Source organism: Nerophis ophidion, linkage group LG06 (genome assembly GCF_033978795.1).
Source record: "Nerophis ophidion isolate RoL-2023_Sa linkage group LG06, RoL_Noph_v1.0, whole genome shotgun sequence".
In the NCBI taxonomy this organism is placed as follows: domain Eukaryota; kingdom Metazoa; phylum Chordata; class Actinopteri; order Syngnathiformes; family Syngnathidae; genus Nerophis; species Nerophis ophidion.
Window position 1 is genome coordinate 38,291,513 of NC_084616.1, and position 19,580 is coordinate 38,311,092.

The 19,580-nt window shown below is 38.7% G+C and overlaps 1 protein-coding gene across 1 annotated transcript; it reads left to right on the forward strand.

Annotated features, from left to right (window-relative positions):
* The first annotated feature begins 17,457 nt into the window (after positions 1–17,457).
* On the forward strand, positions 17,458–18,686 carry cryaa (crystallin, alpha A). Its single transcript, XM_061902270.1, has 3 exons — positions 17,458–17,802; positions 17,874–17,996; positions 18,061–18,686. Exons 1-3 carry the CDS (start codon positions 17,605–17,607, stop codon positions 18,268–18,270), a joined length of 531 nt encoding a protein of 176 aa, XP_061758254.1. The 5' UTR covers positions 17,458–17,604; the 3' UTR covers positions 18,271–18,686.
* The last annotated feature ends 894 nt before the right edge of the window (positions 18,687–19,580 follow it).

Genomic DNA, 19,580 nt, shown 5'->3' on the forward strand with positions numbered 1-19,580 from the left:
ATCGCTTACGTGCAGTGATTTCTCCAGATTCTCTGACACTTTTGATGATTTTACGGACCATAGATAGAAAAATCTCTAAATTCCTTGCAATAGCTTGTTGAGAACTGTTGTTCTAAAACTGTTCGACAATTTGCTTACAAAGTGGTGACCCTTGCCCCATCCTTGTTTGTGAACTACTTAGCATTTCATGGAAGCTGCTTTTATACCCAATCATGGCACCCAACTGCTTCCCATTAGCCTGCACACCTGTGGGATGTTTCAAATAAGTGTTAGATGAGCATTCCTCAACTTTATCAGTATTTATTGCCACCTTTCCCAATTTCTTTGTCACGTGTTGCTGGCATCAAATTCTAAAATTAATGATTATTTGCAAACAATAAAATGTTTATCAGTTTGAACATCAAATATCTTGTCTTTGTCGTGCATTCAACTGAAAATGATTTGCAAATCATTGTATTCCTTTTATATTTACATCCAACATAATTACCCAACTCAAATGGAAACGGGGTTTGTACCACGAATCAAAAACTGTAGATTTTTCGGTGTAATACTGTAAATGTCATAACAGCACCACAGTTTGTTACAGTAAAAAAAAAAAAAGTACTGTTTTTTTCAATTCGAGAAAAATGCTGGAAAAACTACAGTAATTTTCACTATTTTATCATGAAATCTATTGCTACTTTTACATTTCATAATTTGATGGATAACTTGCTTTGAAATCATTATTATTTGCGGCTACATGGAGTACATATATTTTTTCCCCCAAAATAGAAAGAAAGAATACATTTAGTAAGAAAAGTTACAGTACCCCCCTCCCCCCCTCAACCATGCACATACACACAATCTTTTTTCACCTCGTCCATCGACACTTCCAGCGGTACTTTCAAAATTACGCCTCTTAATGCTGCTGATAATCCTGGTTTATGTCCTTTAATCTGTCTGCCAACTGGAAAACTCAGTTTCATTATATTTTCTTGCTGTTTCCTATCACAGTAGGGAAGAGATTCAAAATGATGGAAAATAGCCACAGACGCTGTGGTCAAAGATGGAACTGCTACAAAAAACATTTAAAGATATTCAACACCCTACTGTCATCCGGGGGGCTAAAGTGGATCATGCAACCCACCAATTTGTCACGTTTAACACGTCAGGTAAACTGAGACAAAAGGGACCACATGAATCCCCTTCATACCTTGGCTGCAGATCAGAGGTGGATAGAGTAGCCAGAAATTGTACTCAAGTAAGAGTACTGTTACTTTAGAGATTTATTACTCAAGTAAAAGTAAGGAGTAGTCACCCAAATATTTACTTGAGTAAAAGTAAAAAGTATGTTGTGAAAAAACTACTCAAGTACTGAGTAACTGATGAGTAACCTGTTTGTTTAATGATTACGGCAACAAATAATGCACAAAAACATAAAAAAAGCAATGAGCAAATTCAGAGCCAGGAATATCTCTTAAGCAACTAAAACAATAATATATATTAAATAATAATACCTTACAGTAAAATTGCAAAAATGGCAAATTGAGCCACAATAACAGCTCCATAGGCTAAGTAGGCATTCATTGATTGATTGATTGAAACTTGTATTAGTAGATTGCACAGTACAGTACATATTTCGTACAATTGAACACTAAATGGTAACACCCCAATAAGTTTTTCAACGTTAATCAATTACTTAATAAATGACCAAGTCGAGTTGATCTACCTCATACATACACACATACACACATATATCATACATATATATATATATATATATATATATATATATATATATATATATATATATATATATATATATATATATATAAATGAATATATATATATATATATATATTCATTTATATATACAGTATATAATTTATATTTAATTATTTTACCGTTTTTGTTTACATGTTAAAGGTGTTTTAATGAATATACATGCATGTTAAACACATATAGATTCCTATCTTTCATGAAGACAAGAATATAAGTTGGTGTATTACCTGATTCTGATGACTTGATTGGTTGGAATCAGACAGTATGTGCTAATAACGTCCACGTTTTCAAATGGAAGAGAAAAAAAGTCCTCCTTTCTGTCTAATACCACATGAAAGTCGTTTTTTGGCATCTTATTTGTCCATCTTCCAAATTCGTTTTTATACACTTTACAAGAAATACATTGGCAGCAAACTTCGCAGTTTGCTAGCTTATTTGCGCTGGCTTTCGGAGACTCTTATTTTGTTAGCGCAGGTGCGATGAAGCGGCACTTTTATTGTGAAAACAGGAACTGTGCGATCAGTCTCTAGGCTTTTGACGGGAAGTACGGTTGAAATAAAAAGTATATTTTTTCCTTTACACTTTTGATTGATTGACTTAAACTTGTATTAGTAGATTGCACAGTACAGTACATATTCCAAGCAATTGACCACTAAATGGTAACACTCCAATAAGTTTTTCAACTTGCTTAAGTCGTGGTCCACGTTTGACGGTCATGTGAAGGTCTGGCTCTGTTTGATTGGTTCAACGTCACCAGTGACTGCATGTGATTGGTGAAACGCAGGCATGCGGAGATCTTACTTTGAAGGTCTGACAAACCAAAACAAACATTAACAGATTGATAAAAAAAAAAGTAGCGAGTAGCGAGCTGAATGTAGATAAATGGAGGGGAGTAAAAGTAGCGTTTCTTCTCTATAAATATACTCAAGTAAAAATAAAAGTATGTCGCATAAAAACTACTCTTAGAAGTACAATTTATCCCAAAAGTTACTCAAGTAGATGTAACGGAGTAAATGTAGCGTGTTACTACCCAACTCTGCTGCAGATATTAGTATTTTTGTGTTGTTTAGCAGTTTTGTGTACAAACCCCGTTTCCATATGAGTTGGGAAAATGTGTTAGATGTAAATATAAACGGAATACAATTATTTACAAATCATTTTCAACCCATATTAAGTTGAATATGCTACAAAGACAACATATTTGATGTTCAAACTGATAAACTTTTTTTTTTTTTGCAAATAATCATTAAGTTTAGAATTTGATGCCAGCAACACGTGACAAAGAAGTTGGGAAAGGTGGCAATAAATACTGATAAAGTTGAGGAATGCTCATCAAACACTTATTTGGACCATCCCACAGGTGTGCAGGCTAATTGGGAACAGGTGGGTGCCATGATTGGGTACAAAAACAGCTTCCCACAAAATGCTAAGTCTTTCACAAGAAAGGATGGGGCGAGGTACACCCCTTTGTCCACAACTGCGTGAGCAAATAGTCAAACAGTTTAAGAACGTTTCTCAAAGTGAAATTGCAAGAAATTTAGGGATTTTAACATCTACGGTCCATAATATCATCAAAAGGTTCAGAGAATCAGGAGAAATCACTCCACGTAAGCGGCATGGCCGGAAACCAACTTTGAATGACCGTGACCTTTGATCCTCAGACGGCACTCTATCAAAAACCGATATCAATCTCTTAAGGCTATCACCACATGGGCTCAGGAACACTTCAGAAAACCACTGTCACTAAATACAGTCCGTCGTTACATTTGTAAGTGCAAGTTAAAGCTCTACAATGCAAAGCGAAAGCCATTTATCAACAACATCCAGAAACGTCGCCGGCTTCTCTGGGCCCGAGATCATCTAAGATGGACTGATGCAAAGTGGAAAAGTGTTCTGTGGTCTGACGAGTCAACATTTCAAATTGTTTTTGGAAATATTTGACATGGTGTCATCCGGACCAAAGGGGAAGCGAACCATCCAGACTGTTATCGATGCAAAGTTCAAAAGCCAGCATCTGTGATGGTATGGGGGTGCATTAGTGCCCAAGGCATGGGTAACTTACACATCTGTGAAGGCACCATTATTGCTGAAAGTTACATACAGGTTTTGGAACAACATATGCTGCCATCAAAGCGCCGTCTTTTTCATGGACGCCCCTGCTTATTTCAGCAAGACAATGCCAAGCCAAGTGTTACAACAGCGTGGCTTTGTAGTAAAAGAGTGTGAGTACTTTCCTGGCCCACCTCCAGACCTGTCTCCCATCGAAAATGTGTGGCGCATTATGAAGCGTAAAATACGACTGTTGAACCACTGAAGCGCTACATAAAACAAGAATGGGAAAGAATTCCACTTTCAAAGCTTCAAAAATAAGTTTCCTCAGTTCCCAAACGTTTATCTAGTGTTGTTAAAAGAAAAGGTGAGTAACATACCCTTTCCCAACTACTTTGGCATGTGTTGCAGCTATGAAATTCATGAAATTCAAATATTTGCAAAAAAAAAACAATTAAGTTTATGAGTTTGAACATCAAATATCTTGTCTTTGTAGTGCATTCAATTGAATATGGGTTGAAAAAGATTTGCAAATCATTGTATTCTGTTTATATTTACATCTGACACAATTTCCCAACCCAAATGGAAACAGGGTTTGTATTTCACTTTTCCCATTTTTTTCTATTGTTTTAGTCAGATGTACTGGGTGAAAATGGCTTTTGTCAATGCTAAGTGTAACTATCACTTTCCGTTATTCTTCGAGGCTGTTTGATTTAGCCTTATGCTTCATCTTGAAATGGCTGCTATCCCTCCCACTGCTTACCTTTGACAAATACTTCTTCTTTGCCATTTTGGTATGGCCATACTTTATTTACACTGCACTACCATCGGAGTCAGAGCTCATGCTACACTCACTGTACAGCTGGCTGCAACCGCCCGTCAGCAAGTTTGTCATCATTGTGGTTTATGTTCCTTTCTGGTTTGTGTTTCCTGCGTCTGTCCATCTGCCTTGGATCCTCTGTGCAACTTAACCAACAGTGACACTACCTGAACTTGTGGTGATAACTAGTATTTTTCTGAGGGCAGCATCACCAAATGTTTGGCTGCCTCATTCTGAGATTTTTTATGTTTAATTTGGCTTTGCGCTTCAGCAACCTGTGCTTTGAGAAGCCCGGACTGCAGTGCCTTTTCCTTTTCATCCTTGCGATTATATAACCTCTGAAACAACTTGACAAGGTGTATAATGTTGTCTTTCCACAATCCCTCTGGCATACGTAATAAGCCAACTACCGGTACCTCTTCACATTTTTTCTGACTTGAGCAGGAAGTGTCTTCATTGAAGCTTCACAATAAAGCAGGAGTGTGGTAGGTGTGGAGTTAGAAACCACACTATTGCCATCAATTCCCTTCGCTTCACAACGCTGAGTGTCAGCATCCACATTTCATCATGAGTCATGGCTGTCAAGGAACTGCATCGGGAGTTGTTTGTTACTTTTCCCGCGAAGTTGACCAATAAACATGTCAATGGTTTTTCACCATCTACAGTCCGCGATATCATCAAAAAATTAAGGGAATCTGCAGAAATCACTGCACGTAAGCGACAAGGCCGAAAACCAACATTGAATGCCTTTGACCTTCGATCCCTCAGGCGGTACTGCTTCAAAAACCAACATCAGTGTGTAAAGGATATCACCACATGGGCTCAGGAACACTTCATAAAACCACTGTCAGTAACTGCAGTTTTTTCGCTACATCTGTAAGTGCAATTTAAAACTCTATTATACACAGCAAAAGCCAATTATCAACAACACCCAGGAACGCCGCTGACTTCGGTGAGTCCGAGCTCACCTAAAATTTATTGACGCAAAGTGGAAAAGTGTTCTGTGGTCTGACAAATCCACATTTCAAATTGTTTTTGGAAACTGTGGCCGTCTTGTCCTCCGGAAAATAACCATCCGGACTGTTATAGGCGCAAAGTACTAAAGCCAGCATCTGTGAAGGTATGGGGCTGTATCAGTGCCAAAAGCATGTGTAACTTACACATCTGTGAAGGCACCATTAATGCTGAAAGGTACATACAGGTTTTGGAGCAACATATGTTGCCATCCAAACAACATCTTTTCCATTTCTTATTTTAGCAAGACAATACCAAGCCACATTAGGCACGTGTTACAACAGCGTGGCTTCATAGTAAAAGAGTACGGGTACTAGACAGGCCTGTCTGTAGTCCAGACCAGTCCCACATTGAAAATGTGTGGCGCATTATGAAGGGTTGAATACGACAACGAAGACCCAAGACTGTTGAACAACTTAAGCTGTACATCAAGGAAGAATGGGAAAGAATTCCACCTGAAAAGCTTCAAAATTGGTCTCAGTTCCCAAACGTTTACAGAATGTTGTTAAAAGGAAATGCCCCTGTGCCAACTTTTTTGCAATGTGTTGCTGCCATTAAATTGTAAGTTAATGATTATTTGCAACAACAAAAAAATGTTTCTCAGTGCGAACAATAAATAGCTTGTCTTTCCAGTCTATTCAATTGAAAATAAGTTGAAAAGGGTTTGCAAATCATTGTATTATGTTTTTATTTATGATTCACAAAACGTGCCAACTTCACCGGTTTTGGGTTTTGTAGTTTTCATTGTCAAATATGGAGGTGTGGAAATGGAAAATCACCAATGCTGATCAGTAGCATGTCTATGGTAAATTAAAATGAAGCTAAAACAATTATAAAAGTGGAGCCTTTCTGTTTGAATTTGGTCGCTACCTATAAAAGCACCTAATTTGGTACCCATCCCTGTACGTCGACATCTCTGTCAATGTAAACAAAGAATTAAGGATGTCGGTGGGCAACACAGGCCATTGCAGGAACACATTTGATTGGTTAGACAGTTGGTTAGACAAGAACAATGATTGGCCAAAATATAGGAGCAGTTTTGGTAATTGGGCTAAGTTACAAGGCTGCCAATAGTGTAATAAGAAGGGACTGGTTTCATTTGCATGAATTAGTATAATCGCAATGTTAACGTTATTCTGGTTCATTGTAGCAATAACAAAAAAATGACATTAGAATGTCCTAGGCAAATTTAAACTTGGAGAGACATACGAAATAATCAATCTCATCATTTACAAATTCAGAGTGAGTGAAAGAATAACTGCATGCATGTTCACACAGCCATAAACACAGAGGTTGAGAGCCTAAACAGCTCTTTTTGAAATCACAAGAATTGTCTGTCCCATTGATTAAAAATCCAGAGTGCTGACTCTGGTGAACTGAAGCCAGTCTAATCAACGTCTGTGTCCGGTCGGCAGCAGCTAGCCAACTCCAAATTCTCGACAACGTTCACAGGCCTACCCTACAACTGCCCGGCTCATTTGCTCTTGGCCGAAGAGTATATAGAACCACTAAGCCTGTGTTAACAGGCCAAAGCCCTGCAGGATTAGACTACAGTAATACCACGAGTGGTGAAAAAAAGCATGTGAAGTAACCCCTTATTTGGTTTTCATACATTTGGTTAAAAAATGAATGTTACATTTTAGATCTTTTTCCATTTACTTTTAGGTTCAACAAAATGCAAAGGGCCTGATCTACTAAAGGTTTGCCTTTATTAAAAAAATATGTGCAAACTTGGTAGCACACGCAAAGTTGATCCACTAAACTTGTGTACACAGGATTTTGTCTCTTTAATGAGCAGAAAAGTAGCGCAATCCGTTAAGCCTGCTTGTCTTCATGAATATGCAGAATATATATTGACTATCAGAACGGCCACATTACTGGGACAAAAAAATTAAAACACAACTAAAACTCAACTGTGAGTGCTATTTTGCGTCTTTATTTAGCACTTCTGAAAAGTATGTGCACACTGACACAGTTACACACATGGTTGTGAGAAAAGAGGCAATTGCGCTGTAGGGGGTGGTATAGCTCGGTTGGTAGAGCGGCCGTGGCAGCAACTTGAGGGTTGCAGGTTCGAATCCCGCTTCCACCATCCTTGTCACTGCCATTGTGTCCTTGGGCAAGACACTTTACCCACCTGCTCCCAGTGCCACCCTCACTGGTTTAAATGTAAAAATTAGATATTGGGTTTCACTATGTAAAGCGCTTTGAGTCACTAGAGAAAAAGCGCTATATAAATAAAGTTCACTTCACTTGTAGCTCCATTTTATGTATGCTTGTCAATATTTAGTGTATCCAGAGATTATTCAGTAGGGGTGACAAATAAAAAATAGATTTTCAGCTTAATCGCGATTCTTATTTGGAGCAATAATTAATAAAAAATACAAAATTTATTTAAAAATGTTTTTTTTCAATATGTCCTGTCCAGCCACTCAGGCAAACCATATTGTTTATGTAGATGCCCATATTTGCTGTATAGATTTACTTCAAAAAAAGAGAAGTGTTGGACACTTATCTTGTTGCCTTATTTGTATTTGACTTTATTAAATGTTTTCAACGCATTTTATTAGACAAAAAACGTTTTCTTTTAAGTAATATAAAAATTGATCAGAGCTGATTTACTGAATGGAACTGGTATACAATGTTATTAAAAAAGTATAGATTTTCAGTCGAGAATAGATTCCGAAACTAATCTTTACCCCCAAGAATCAAATTGAATCGTGTGGTGCCCAAAGATTCCTGGCAATAGTATTCACAGCGCTTTACTTTTTCTAAATTTTATTATGTTCGAGCCTTATTGCAAAATGGAAGACATTCATTTTTGGCCTCAAAAACATACAGACAATACCCCATAATGACAATGTAAAACTTTTTTTTTAAACAAATTTTGCTAATTTATAAAAAAAAGAAAAAAAAAGAAATCACATGTACGTAAGTATTCACAGCCTTTGGTCAATACTTTCTTGATGCACCTTTGGCAGAAATTACAAATTCAAGTATTTTTGAATACGATGCCACAAGTTTGGCACACCTATTTTTGGAAAGTTTCGCATTCCTCTTTGTCTATTCCTTTTTGGGGCACCTCTCAAGCTCCATCAGGTTGAATCGGGAGTGTTGGTTTTCATCCAGGGTGTCTCTGTATATTGCTGCATTGTGATCAGCATAAGTCCCAAAAACTTGTATTCAAACCTTGGAGGCATTGCAGAGATATTTATAAAATAATCTTGCCTTCTTCCATACATACCAAACAAGCGCTTGGGAATTTGCCTCATTTGTGACATTTTTCCCCAGTTATGACGTCAGCGGATATCTCCATACATGGTAAAAATTTAGCCAAAGTTCTTTGCGTGAGTCTGCCACTGACAATATAGTCAACAAGCTCCTTATTTTTCTCTTTCCTCTTATTTTAGGCCAGACTGGCTACCATTTTTCCCATTTCTAATACAAATTAGCATTTAGTTCTAACGTATACAAAGTACAGGCCTAAAGTTCGGAGACACCTTCTCCTCATTCAATGCATTTTCTTTATTTTCATGACTATTTACATTGTAGATTGTTACTGAAGGCATCAAAACTATGAATGAACACATGTGGAGTTATGCACTTAACAAAAAAATGTGAAATAACTGAAAACATGTTTTATATTCTAGTTTCTTCAAAATAGCCACCCTTTGCTCTGATTACTGCTTTGCACACTCTTGGCATTCTCTTGATGGGCTTCAGGCACACCTGTGAAATGAAATCCATTTCAGGTGACTACCTCTTGAAGCTCATAAGAGAATGCAAACAGTGTGTGAAAAAGTCATCAGAGCAAAGGGTGGCTATTTTGAAGAAACTATAGAATATAAACATGTTTTCAGTTATTTCACCTTTTTTTGTTAAGTACATAACTCCACATGTGTTCATTCATAGTTTTGATGCCTTCAGTGACAATTTCCAAGGTAAATAGGTATGAAAATAAAGAAAACCCATTGAATGAGAAGGTGTGTCCAAACATTTGGGCTGTACTGCATGTCAGTGACAGTATACTCGCTATGGAAGCGCTAAAAACTACAACATGGATGACGACGTCAGAAAGCAATTTGAAGATAGTCTGGGGGTTTAGCTATTGTTTTAAAGGAAAGCGTTCATCACAAGGTGATCTTGGAGCGCTCTTTTCCCTCCTTTGAACTGAGCTGTTTCATGCTGCGGCAGACTGATCCAGTACTTTGTGCTGTAATCTACAGACCACCAAAACACAACAAAGAATTTATCAAGGACATTTCGGACTTCATTGCTTTTAGTCTGGTGTGCTACGACAAGATTTTAATCGTCGGGGATTTTAATATACACCTTTGTTGTCCTTCTAAACCCTTGGCCGGAGAGTTTTTGGACTTGATTGAAGGTTTTAATTTGGCTCAGCATGTTACTGGCCCAACACATGTACATGGACACACTCAGACCTTGTGCTGTCTTATGGTTTTAATGTTGACAATGTCGTTGTTGGTGATGCTGTGTTTTCCAATCACAGTCCTGTTATGTTCAATTTAAGTTTGGACCCTGATGTAAAAATTCCTGCCGTGCGTCATAGGCGTGTTATTATGTCTGACACTGCAGCCGCCTTTAATCCTTTGTTCAATGTGGCCGTGCAGAGTATATCACACTCTGCAGACACTGAACAGTTGATGTGTACTTTCATCTCCACATATTCTGAGATTCTGGACAGTATAGCGCCCCTCAGAGCTAGACGTCCAAAGTCAAAAATGGAGCCTTGGCTCAATGACACCACGCGCACAGCTCGGCGTGAGTGGCGAAAAGCGGAGTGGAAGTGGAAGTGGAAAGGGGATCACTTGGAGGTCTCTTATCAAATTCTAAAAGAAAGCTGTCGGAATTATCAAAGTGTGGTTAAAGCTGAAAAAACTAAATATTTGTCAGACTTACTTTCAAATAGTGTCAACAAGCCACGTGTTCTTTTTAAATCTATTAGTTCTGTTCTTAATCCGAATCCAGTCACTTCACTGGAGATGACAAGTGAAACTTGTGAAAAATTTCTCTCCTTTTTTAACGACAAGGTTGCTACTAATCAGGCAAATCTTTCGGCTTCTCCATTGAATTTTATTGTGAGCAGTCTGTGCTCGGCTGTGTTTTGTCAGTTTGAGCCTGTGTCTATGCCTGAGCTTAAAGGAATAGTTGACAAACTAAAACCCTCGTCCTGTCCCACAGACCCAGTCCCCCCTGACTTTTTTAAAGAAGTCTGGGACTCTATTGGCTTGTCTGTTAGGGACATCATCAACAGCAGCTTGATTTCTGGCAGTGTGCCCTCTTTTTGTAAAGGAGCTGTTGAGCCTTTGATCAAAAAAACAGGCCTTGATCCTTCAAGTTTGTCAAATTAACGGCCCATTTCTAAATTACCTTTCCTGTCAAAAATTTGGGAGAAATGTGTTTTGGTGCAACAGCAGCCTTTTTTTAGATGAAAATGGCACTTTAGATCCATTTCAGTCTGGATACAAAGCTTTGAATCTGCTACTGAATCTGCACTTTTAAAGGTTTTTAATGATTTGCTTTTAATGTCTGATTCTGGCAGCTCTGCCATTTTAGTGCTTTTAGATCTTACAGCTGCCTTTGACACAGTCGACAACACAATTCTTTTAAAGCGCCTGAAAGACTGTGTGGGCATTAGGGGGACTGCGTTAGAGTGGTTCAGATCCTACCTGTCAGAAAGGTCCTTCTCTGTTAGGCTGGGTGACGCCACCTTTTCTTCTGCTCCGCTTTACTGTGGTGTCCCCCGGGGATCTATTCTAGGCCCCATCCTGTTCGCGCTTTATCTCCTCCCTCTTAGAGAGATTTTTAGGAGGCATGGAGTGTCTTATCACTTTTATGCGGACGACTGCCCAATTTATATGCCGATTTCAAAAGGCCCCTGACACCCCTTCTCAACTGTCTATGCGACGTCAAGGCTTGGTTAGCCCAGAATTTTTTAATAATGAATGAGGGAAAAACTGAAATTTTAGTTTTCTGTCCAGCCCTCACTGACTTGGGACCATTGCAAAATGTTGTGCGCCCCAAGGTCACCGGCCCCAATTGGCGTCACTATAGACAGTGATTTTAAACTTGACAAACAAGTCAATGGCGTTTTAAAATCTTGTTTTTATCGTCTTCGTCTTTTAGCAAAGGTAAAACCGTTTTTATCTTTTAACCTTTTTGAACAAGTCGTGCATGCTTTTATTTCAAGTCGCCTGGACTACTGCAATGCACTCTATGCTGGCATTAGCCAAAAAGCTCTCTTCCGGTTGCAGTTAGTCCAGATTGCGGCAGCACAACTTTTAACAGGGGCCAGGAAACGCCAGCATATAACCCCAATCCTTCAGAGTTTGCACTGGCTCCCTGTTCATTTTAGAATTGATTTTAAAATCTTTCTCTTTGTTTTTAAAGCTGTACATGGACTGGCACCTCAATATATCTCGGCCCTCATCCAAATATACAATAATGCGCGCGCTCTGAGGTCCGAGAACCAGCTCAAGTTTGTGGTGCCCAAGACCAGATTTAAAACCAAGGGAGACAGGGCCTTCTCTGTGGTCGGCCCTAAGCTCTGGAACACTCTGCCCCTCCATATTCGAACTGCTGCCACAGTGGAGTGTGGAAAGACGGAGCCGAGGAGCCGAGGAGCCGACAGCAGGGCCGGACAAACCCGAGATGGCGGCCAGGAGGCGGGGCGTGCGGCGGAGAGAAGAGGCGGGACACACTCAGAGCGACGCTCCAGCCAGCCAAGTCAGGTGCGTTCACCACACACCTGCCCTCAATCTGCTCATCTGTTGCTGCAGCACAAAAGAGGGGAAGGAGGAACGATCGGGGAGAAGTAGGCGAGGAAACCACGGCAACCAGACAACGAGCACGACGATCGAGGAAAAGAGCAAGATGACGAACCCCCTCAGCGGACGCTAACGCCGGACGCCGAAAGGCGTGCAGCGATGGCAAGCAGGAAATGCCCGCGCACTGAAAAGTGACGCGACCGAGTGGCCAGAAGAAGACAGGTTTATTGAAATAATAAATCCAAGTCAAACCTGCTATGATGCGTCTTGTGTCCAGTGTCACAGCAACCCACACGAGGACGGCTGGGAGTCCGCCACAGGAGTGTTTTAAGTCTCGTCTTAAGACCCATTTTTAATCTCTGGCTTTTAACACTACGTGAGTTGTGTGGTCCTCTCTTGCCCTCTGTGTTTTAAAATGTTGATTTATATTTACTGTTTTAATTGGTTTCACCCTTAAAATCGTTTTTTAATCATATTGATTTTATATTGTTTTTATATTTGGTTTTATATGTATTTATTTTTATTTTTAATCAGTCATTGTTGGAGCTCAGGATAGTATTTGAATGTTGTTTTTAATATTGTTGTGCAGCACTTTGGAAACATTTTGTTGTTTAAATGTGCTATATAAATAAAGTGGATTGGATTGGATTGAAAAAATTATCCATGCAAAATGTGGACAAAAGAACCACCATTACATGTTATGTAGACCAGTGGTCCCCAACCACAGGGCCTGATTGGTACCGGGCCGCAGAATATTTTTTTTTATTATTAAATCAACATAAAAAAATACAAGATACACTTACAATTAGTGCACCAACGCCCCAAAAAAACATTTTTCATGACAAAAACCTCCCTTTTTCATGACAAAGACAAAAAAACAAAAACTAAAAAAGAATCCCCCCCCTCCCGCCGGGCTGCGGGACAAATTATCAAGCATTGACCGGTCCGCAGCTACAAAAAGGTTGGGGACCACTGATGTAGACCACAAAGAAAATGTTTTAAAAGTAGAAAAAAAATCTAAGTTGTATTTTATTATATGTATTACAATGCAATATTTGTCTTATTTTCTATCATCATCATTAATCGATAAAATATATACACCAAGCGGGACTTTTGTTTCTGGGTTAAGGCTGAACCATGCTAACGGTTTAATTTTTCAACTATTAATAAACTATACGAGACAAAATTAGAGGTTATTCATTTGTGGCAGTTCAAAAAGTTCTAGTTAAAACAAGAATGCTTCCTGAATACCTCCCTCTTCCGTGCACGTACATTTGGCTTTAGTGCTTGTACAACCAGAGCTCAGTTAGCTTAGAGTGTTGTCACCCTGTGTGCATTCATTCATATTGTTTCACACTCCAGTTAGCAAGAGATGGATGGAAAAGGATAGCAGGCAGTGAGGGGAAAAAAAACCCCAACATTTCTCCTGGTTAAGTTTTAACCTGGCTTGCTGGCAGGAATTTTTGGGCTCGATGAAAACTATTACTTTAGACACCAGCAGAAGAAAAGTAGTTTTTCCTGATTTAGACCATAAATATCAACTGTTAGCCTAAGACCTGCGTGGGACCGATCTGTAGAGATAAGCTGTGGTTCTTTCACTAATCATTGGTTTCTCATCCTCGCCAGAAAATACATACAGTATGTTTGTAGCACAGAGTAAAAAAACAAATATTAGTATTTATTTGACCAATTATTTGTTTTGTCATCAAAACAAGAGAGGTTCTGCCTTGCCTGCCTGCTGTACTCCGACCACACGTCCCTGTAACCAGAAGTCTTGTCTTATTGATGAATTATACCAGATCTTGGCAAATTAAGGATCGGGGCCACATTTGGCCCGTTAAGCTTTTCAACTTGGCCTGCCGGACATTCCCAAGTAATTTTTTTAGTTCTTTAAGATCAAAACTGAAGCTGCCATTATGATGTGCAGAGATGTTTTTAAATTACCATGAGTCTTGTAAAATATTTCAATGGTTGGAATCTGCGCTTTTGCATGATATACTAGTTACTATGGTAATCTAAATCACAGCAGTTCAGACGAAGCACCAAGAAGTGTGGGTGGGGAGCGTTTCCACAATGTTTCCAGAGCGGCCAGCCTGAAATGCGGGTGTCAGGGACAGATGCGGAAAGAGATTTTTACAACAAAGTTCTATAGCTTAGTGATATATCAGATATATTAGATGGTGGGTTTATTTTTTACCCTTCACGTTCATATTTCACTGTTTGTGTTGCATTTTTGTTGCGTTTCACTTGATTGTGAAATACTGTATGTCGATCGAGAGGGGGTGTGACGTTCACATGTTGTCAATATTCAGTGTTTTATTGTTCATAGTTAAAATTGTAAATCACTAATTCTTTATTTTCATGTATATTCTGTTTGTCTCATTCAGTAAAAAATGTAAACTTCCATTCTGTTTTTTAAAGGCGGTGTGTAATAACATTTTTTAGCTTTCAATCAGACATTACCGTGAGGTTTTGTGTTAGTGTTCCTAAAAATATATATAACGGCCCCCAGACACATTTTTTTCTCAAAATTTGGCCCTCTGAGTCAAAATAATTGCGTAGGCCTGAATTATACTATACTGCTGTACTTTCCAGTGGCTGTACATTGTGTCATTGAAATGTTTACATAATTTTTTTCAAACTACAGACACAAAACTAACATTTCAACATTAAAGGCACTAATTGAAATAACCAAAACATTCTCTCTCTATACAAACGACACCTATAAATTCCCAAATGATTATTTGCGGCAACACAACCATATTTTGTTCAGGAGAGATCACACAGAAGTCAATAAATACAGTAACTGAAGAAATGAATAACTTAAAAAGGTAGTTTGATGTAAAAAAAAGACTGTCCTTGAATTTAGATCAAACTTAACTACTGTTATTTGGTAACAATAAAAAGAAAGTAGACAGGCATTTGACAAGGTAAATAAAAAAATTTTTTTTGCCATATTAATAGATTGAAATAAAAAAATTAAAAAACGTACAACAAAAGGTGGCTAAAAATACTACAGTAATTGAGAAAAATATTTTCTACTCTTCTCTAGTTCACACATGTCAAACTCAAGGCCCGGGGGCCAAATCCGGCTCGACACGTCATGTAACGTGGCCCGCGAAAGCCTGGGAATAATGTGGATACTTCATCTTTCTTACTAGATGTTTTCATTGTTTACGTTTGTCAGAAAAAAAATTATGTAATACATGAAATTTCCTGTTTTAAAAACTTTGATATATATATACAAATTGTTATAGGTATCTTTGTGCATCTCGCCATTCCATTCCGATTCTTGGGGGGAGGATTTGATTCATATTCGATACTCGATTCAATACGATACTCAATTCAAACTGATTTTTGCAATGTATTATTTGGTTTAATAGTAACACCTTAACAAAACAGCTTACAAAGCACCCTTCTGGTTGCTGACGTATGACACATATGTGCACCAAGTAAGCATAGAGATGGCCTAAACATTTTTTTTATATCATCCATGTATCCAAAATGGATACATGGATGATACAGCAGAGGATTGGGAGAATGTCATGTGGTCAGATGCCTACTGTGAAGCATTGGGGTGGAACATCATGCTTTGGGGCTGTTTTTCTGCTAAGGTGACAGGACGATTGATCCGTGTTAAGGAAAGAATGAATGGGGCCATGTATCGTGAGATTTTGAGCCAAAACCTCCTTCCATCAGTGAGAGCTTTGAATGGTTGACCAAATACTTATTTTCCACCATAATTTACAAATAAATTCTTTAAAATTCCTACAATGTGAATTCCTGCAATTTTTTTTTCACATTCTGTCTCTCACAGTTGAAGTGTCCCTATGATGAAAATTACAGACCTCTGTCATCATTTTAAGTGGGAGAACTTGCACAATCAGTGGCTGACTAAATACTTTTTTGCCCCACTGTATATATATATCTATATATAGATATATATCTATATATATATATATATATATATATAGATCTATATCTATATATAGATCTATATATATATAGATCTATATATATATAGATCTATATATATATATATATATATATATATATATATATATATATATATATATATATATATATATGAGTACATTATTGGTAGAATAGACCAGTTAGCTGACTTTTGCTAGGGTTTATTTACAAATTTGAATGGATAAAAATAGGGAAAAACGTGTATGCTTGTCTCAAATAAGGATTGTAAATGAGACATTATTTAAAAAAATAGTGCATTTCCCATTTATTAACTATTTACTTATATAAACTTTGAAAATGAATTATTATTTGTAATAGCGTGAACACAGGAAGTGAACAAACCCATTAGTGATCGCTGTGAAATGTAAAAGCATGCCTATCAAAATTTACTTACATAGCCCTTAATCACACATGTCTCAAGGGCTGAACAAGCCACAACGACGTCCTCGGCTCAGATCCCACATCAGGGCAAAATAAAACTCAACTCAATGAGAACATTGTGAAACCCTGGAAGGGACCGCAGATGTGGGGACCCACCCATGGGTGACCGGTGCAATTGATGCCGAGTGGATATTGAGAGTCAAAATAGGTAGAAAATAATTAACTTTTCATTTTCCTACTCCATTTCGGAATGTTTAAGTGTGAAACGGTAAATATGTGTTGTGCCACATTGTAACCTTGTAGTATGTTCGAAAAAAACTAAAACCATAACCAGTTCAAATCATCTTTATCCATTGGCCTTGTCCCTACAGACTCCTGGCAGAGACATCCACCATGAAACAATACACCAATTCACAGCTTCCTGACCTGATTCCATTTGTCCTGCCGTCCACATGTAGCGTGGTTTGTTTTGGCAGCCCCGAGTGGCGTGTTGGTGACATTGAGTCACATCAGGCTCTGGACTCCGCCCTGAAACCCCACCATCCCAGACCCCATCAGTGCATCCTCAACCCGCTTTCTGCTGACGGTGCTACCTTCCCATGACATAATGCCATTCCAGAGGGATCGTGGCTAAAGCCTCTCTTTCTAGTTCTTAGATATATAAAGAGGTAGCTGTTGAGCAAGTTGATCCATTCGCTGTTTTCATCAACGCTCTGACCGCCACCTCTTTGCCTGCTGGACTCTAGGCTGAACAGCCACATTTAAATACCAGTGTCAAACCAAGCTGTGCCAGGCTAAAACCTCTCAACAGTCACTATGGATATTACCATCCAGCATCCCTGGTTCAGACGCGCTCTGGGTTCGGTCTACCCAGCTCGACTTTTCGATCAGTTCTTTGGAGAGGGCATGTTTGATTATGACCTCTTCCCTTACACTGCCTCCACTATAAGCCCTTATTACAGACAGTCCCTGTTCCGGAGCTTTCTGGATTCTTCTAACTCTGGAACATCAGAGGTAACAACTGGGCTTAAAGTGTGTAACACGGATGCAATTATTCATTATATCCTGACTCATACATCCTCCAGGTAAGGTCCGACAAGGATAAGTTCACAGTTTACCTGGATGTTAAACACTTCTCCCCTGACGAGCTGAGTGTGAAGGTTACAGATGACTATGTAGAGATCCAGGGCAAGCATGGAGAGAGACAGGTGAGTCCTATAAACATTTTTGTAGAATGTCTAATGATGCAGTTTTAACTAGTCTCTGTTGCAGGATGACCATGGTTACATTTCCCGTGAGTTTCACCGACGCTACCGCCTCCTTTCCAGTGTGGACCAATCAGCCATTACCTGCACGCTGTCCGCAGACGGCCTGCTGACGCTGACAGGGCCGAAGCATGGCGGAGGGAGCGAATCTGGTCGTAGTGAGCGCAACATCCCGGTCACCCGTGATGACAAGCCCAATATTGCTGCCTCCTCCTAAAAGCTTGAGTGGTGGGTGTCGAGCAAAATGGATGACAGCATCCATACTCCTCCTTTCTCCATCCCCTCACAAGGACTCCCGAGTCCTCCTTGCTTGACTCTTGCCCCCCATAGATTGTTTTAGCATAATCTCATAGAGCATCACTAGTTTTAACAAACTTGTCCCTGTGAGAATGTTTCGGTCAGCTGGCCAAATTTTAACTACTGATTAAGGGTAAAATGTTGCCCTTGTCAGAGATTTTCCATCTGCAAAATTGTCTAAACCTGACTGCTTCCATTACTGCAATCACCATGAAACGCTCTCAAGTCTCCAATATATTCTGTGTTATAGTCTATGCCTTGTTCACTGGATACCCTTATACTGAGAAGTCCATGCTCAAGGAAAAAAATAAAGCTGCACTTAGCTGCAAATAACAACATGCTACTCTTTTGTGCTTTCTCAAAACCATTAACACAATAAAGTACAATCTTCTCCCATCGAGGATCACACACAGAAAACTGAAAGATGCTTGTGGCCACTTTGACACATTTTGAGCATTAAATATGCCAAAAACTAATCCAGTGGCAACAAGGTATGTGAACAAAAACATTGACATCTGATCTTTGTGCTCCAGGTGAAACAGCAAAATACTGTAATACCGTATCTAATAGTACAGGGGTGTCGAACACGATTACACTGAGGGCCACATCGCAGGTATGGCTGCCCTAAGAGGGCCGCTTGTAACCATATATAATTGATTAATATAAATGTATAAGAATTCACCTCATGATGTTATAAAATTAATTGCTGTGCATTTCATTTTGTTATATTTTTATTACACACACTGTAAAAAACTGCTGCGTCGCCACAACTTCACCGTAAAATGTATGATGGTTTTAACGGCACTACAACTGAGCGGACAGTTTTTTTTACTGTAAAAATCTATTGGCATTTCTGCAGTATATAATTTGATGAATAACTTGATTTGATATAACTCAAGCAGATATTTATTTAGTTTTAATTTTAAAAAGTTTGAAATTAATGATAGTATTATATTTGTTGCATTTTAGATAATCCATCCATCCATTTTCTACCACTTATTCCCTTTTGGGGTCGCTGGCGCCTATCTCAGCTACAATCGAGCGGAAGGCGGGGTACACCCTGGACAAGTAACCACCTCATCGCAGGGCCAACATAGATAGACTGACAACATTCACATAATGAAGTTTAAAATATACTCAATAGCATGCAATACATGTATTTCTGTCTGTCACAATAAAAAAATTATATTTAGTCAATGATAAAATGCTTTATTGACTCATTATTTCAAG

Excerpts from the sequence above, each read along its gene's own strand:
- cryaa (XM_061902270.1), top strand. The coding sequence starts at position 17,605 with ATGGATATTACCATCCAGCATCCCTGGTTCAGACGCGCTCTGGGTTCG. Across the intron at positions 17,803-17,873 it reads CTAACTCTGGAACATCAGAG|GTAAGGTCCGACAAGGATAA; the intron begins GTAACAACTGGG and ends TACATCCTCCAG. Across the intron at positions 17,997-18,060 it reads GCAAGCATGGAGAGAGACAG|GATGACCATGGTTACATTTC; the intron begins GTGAGTCCTATA and ends TCTCTGTTGCAG.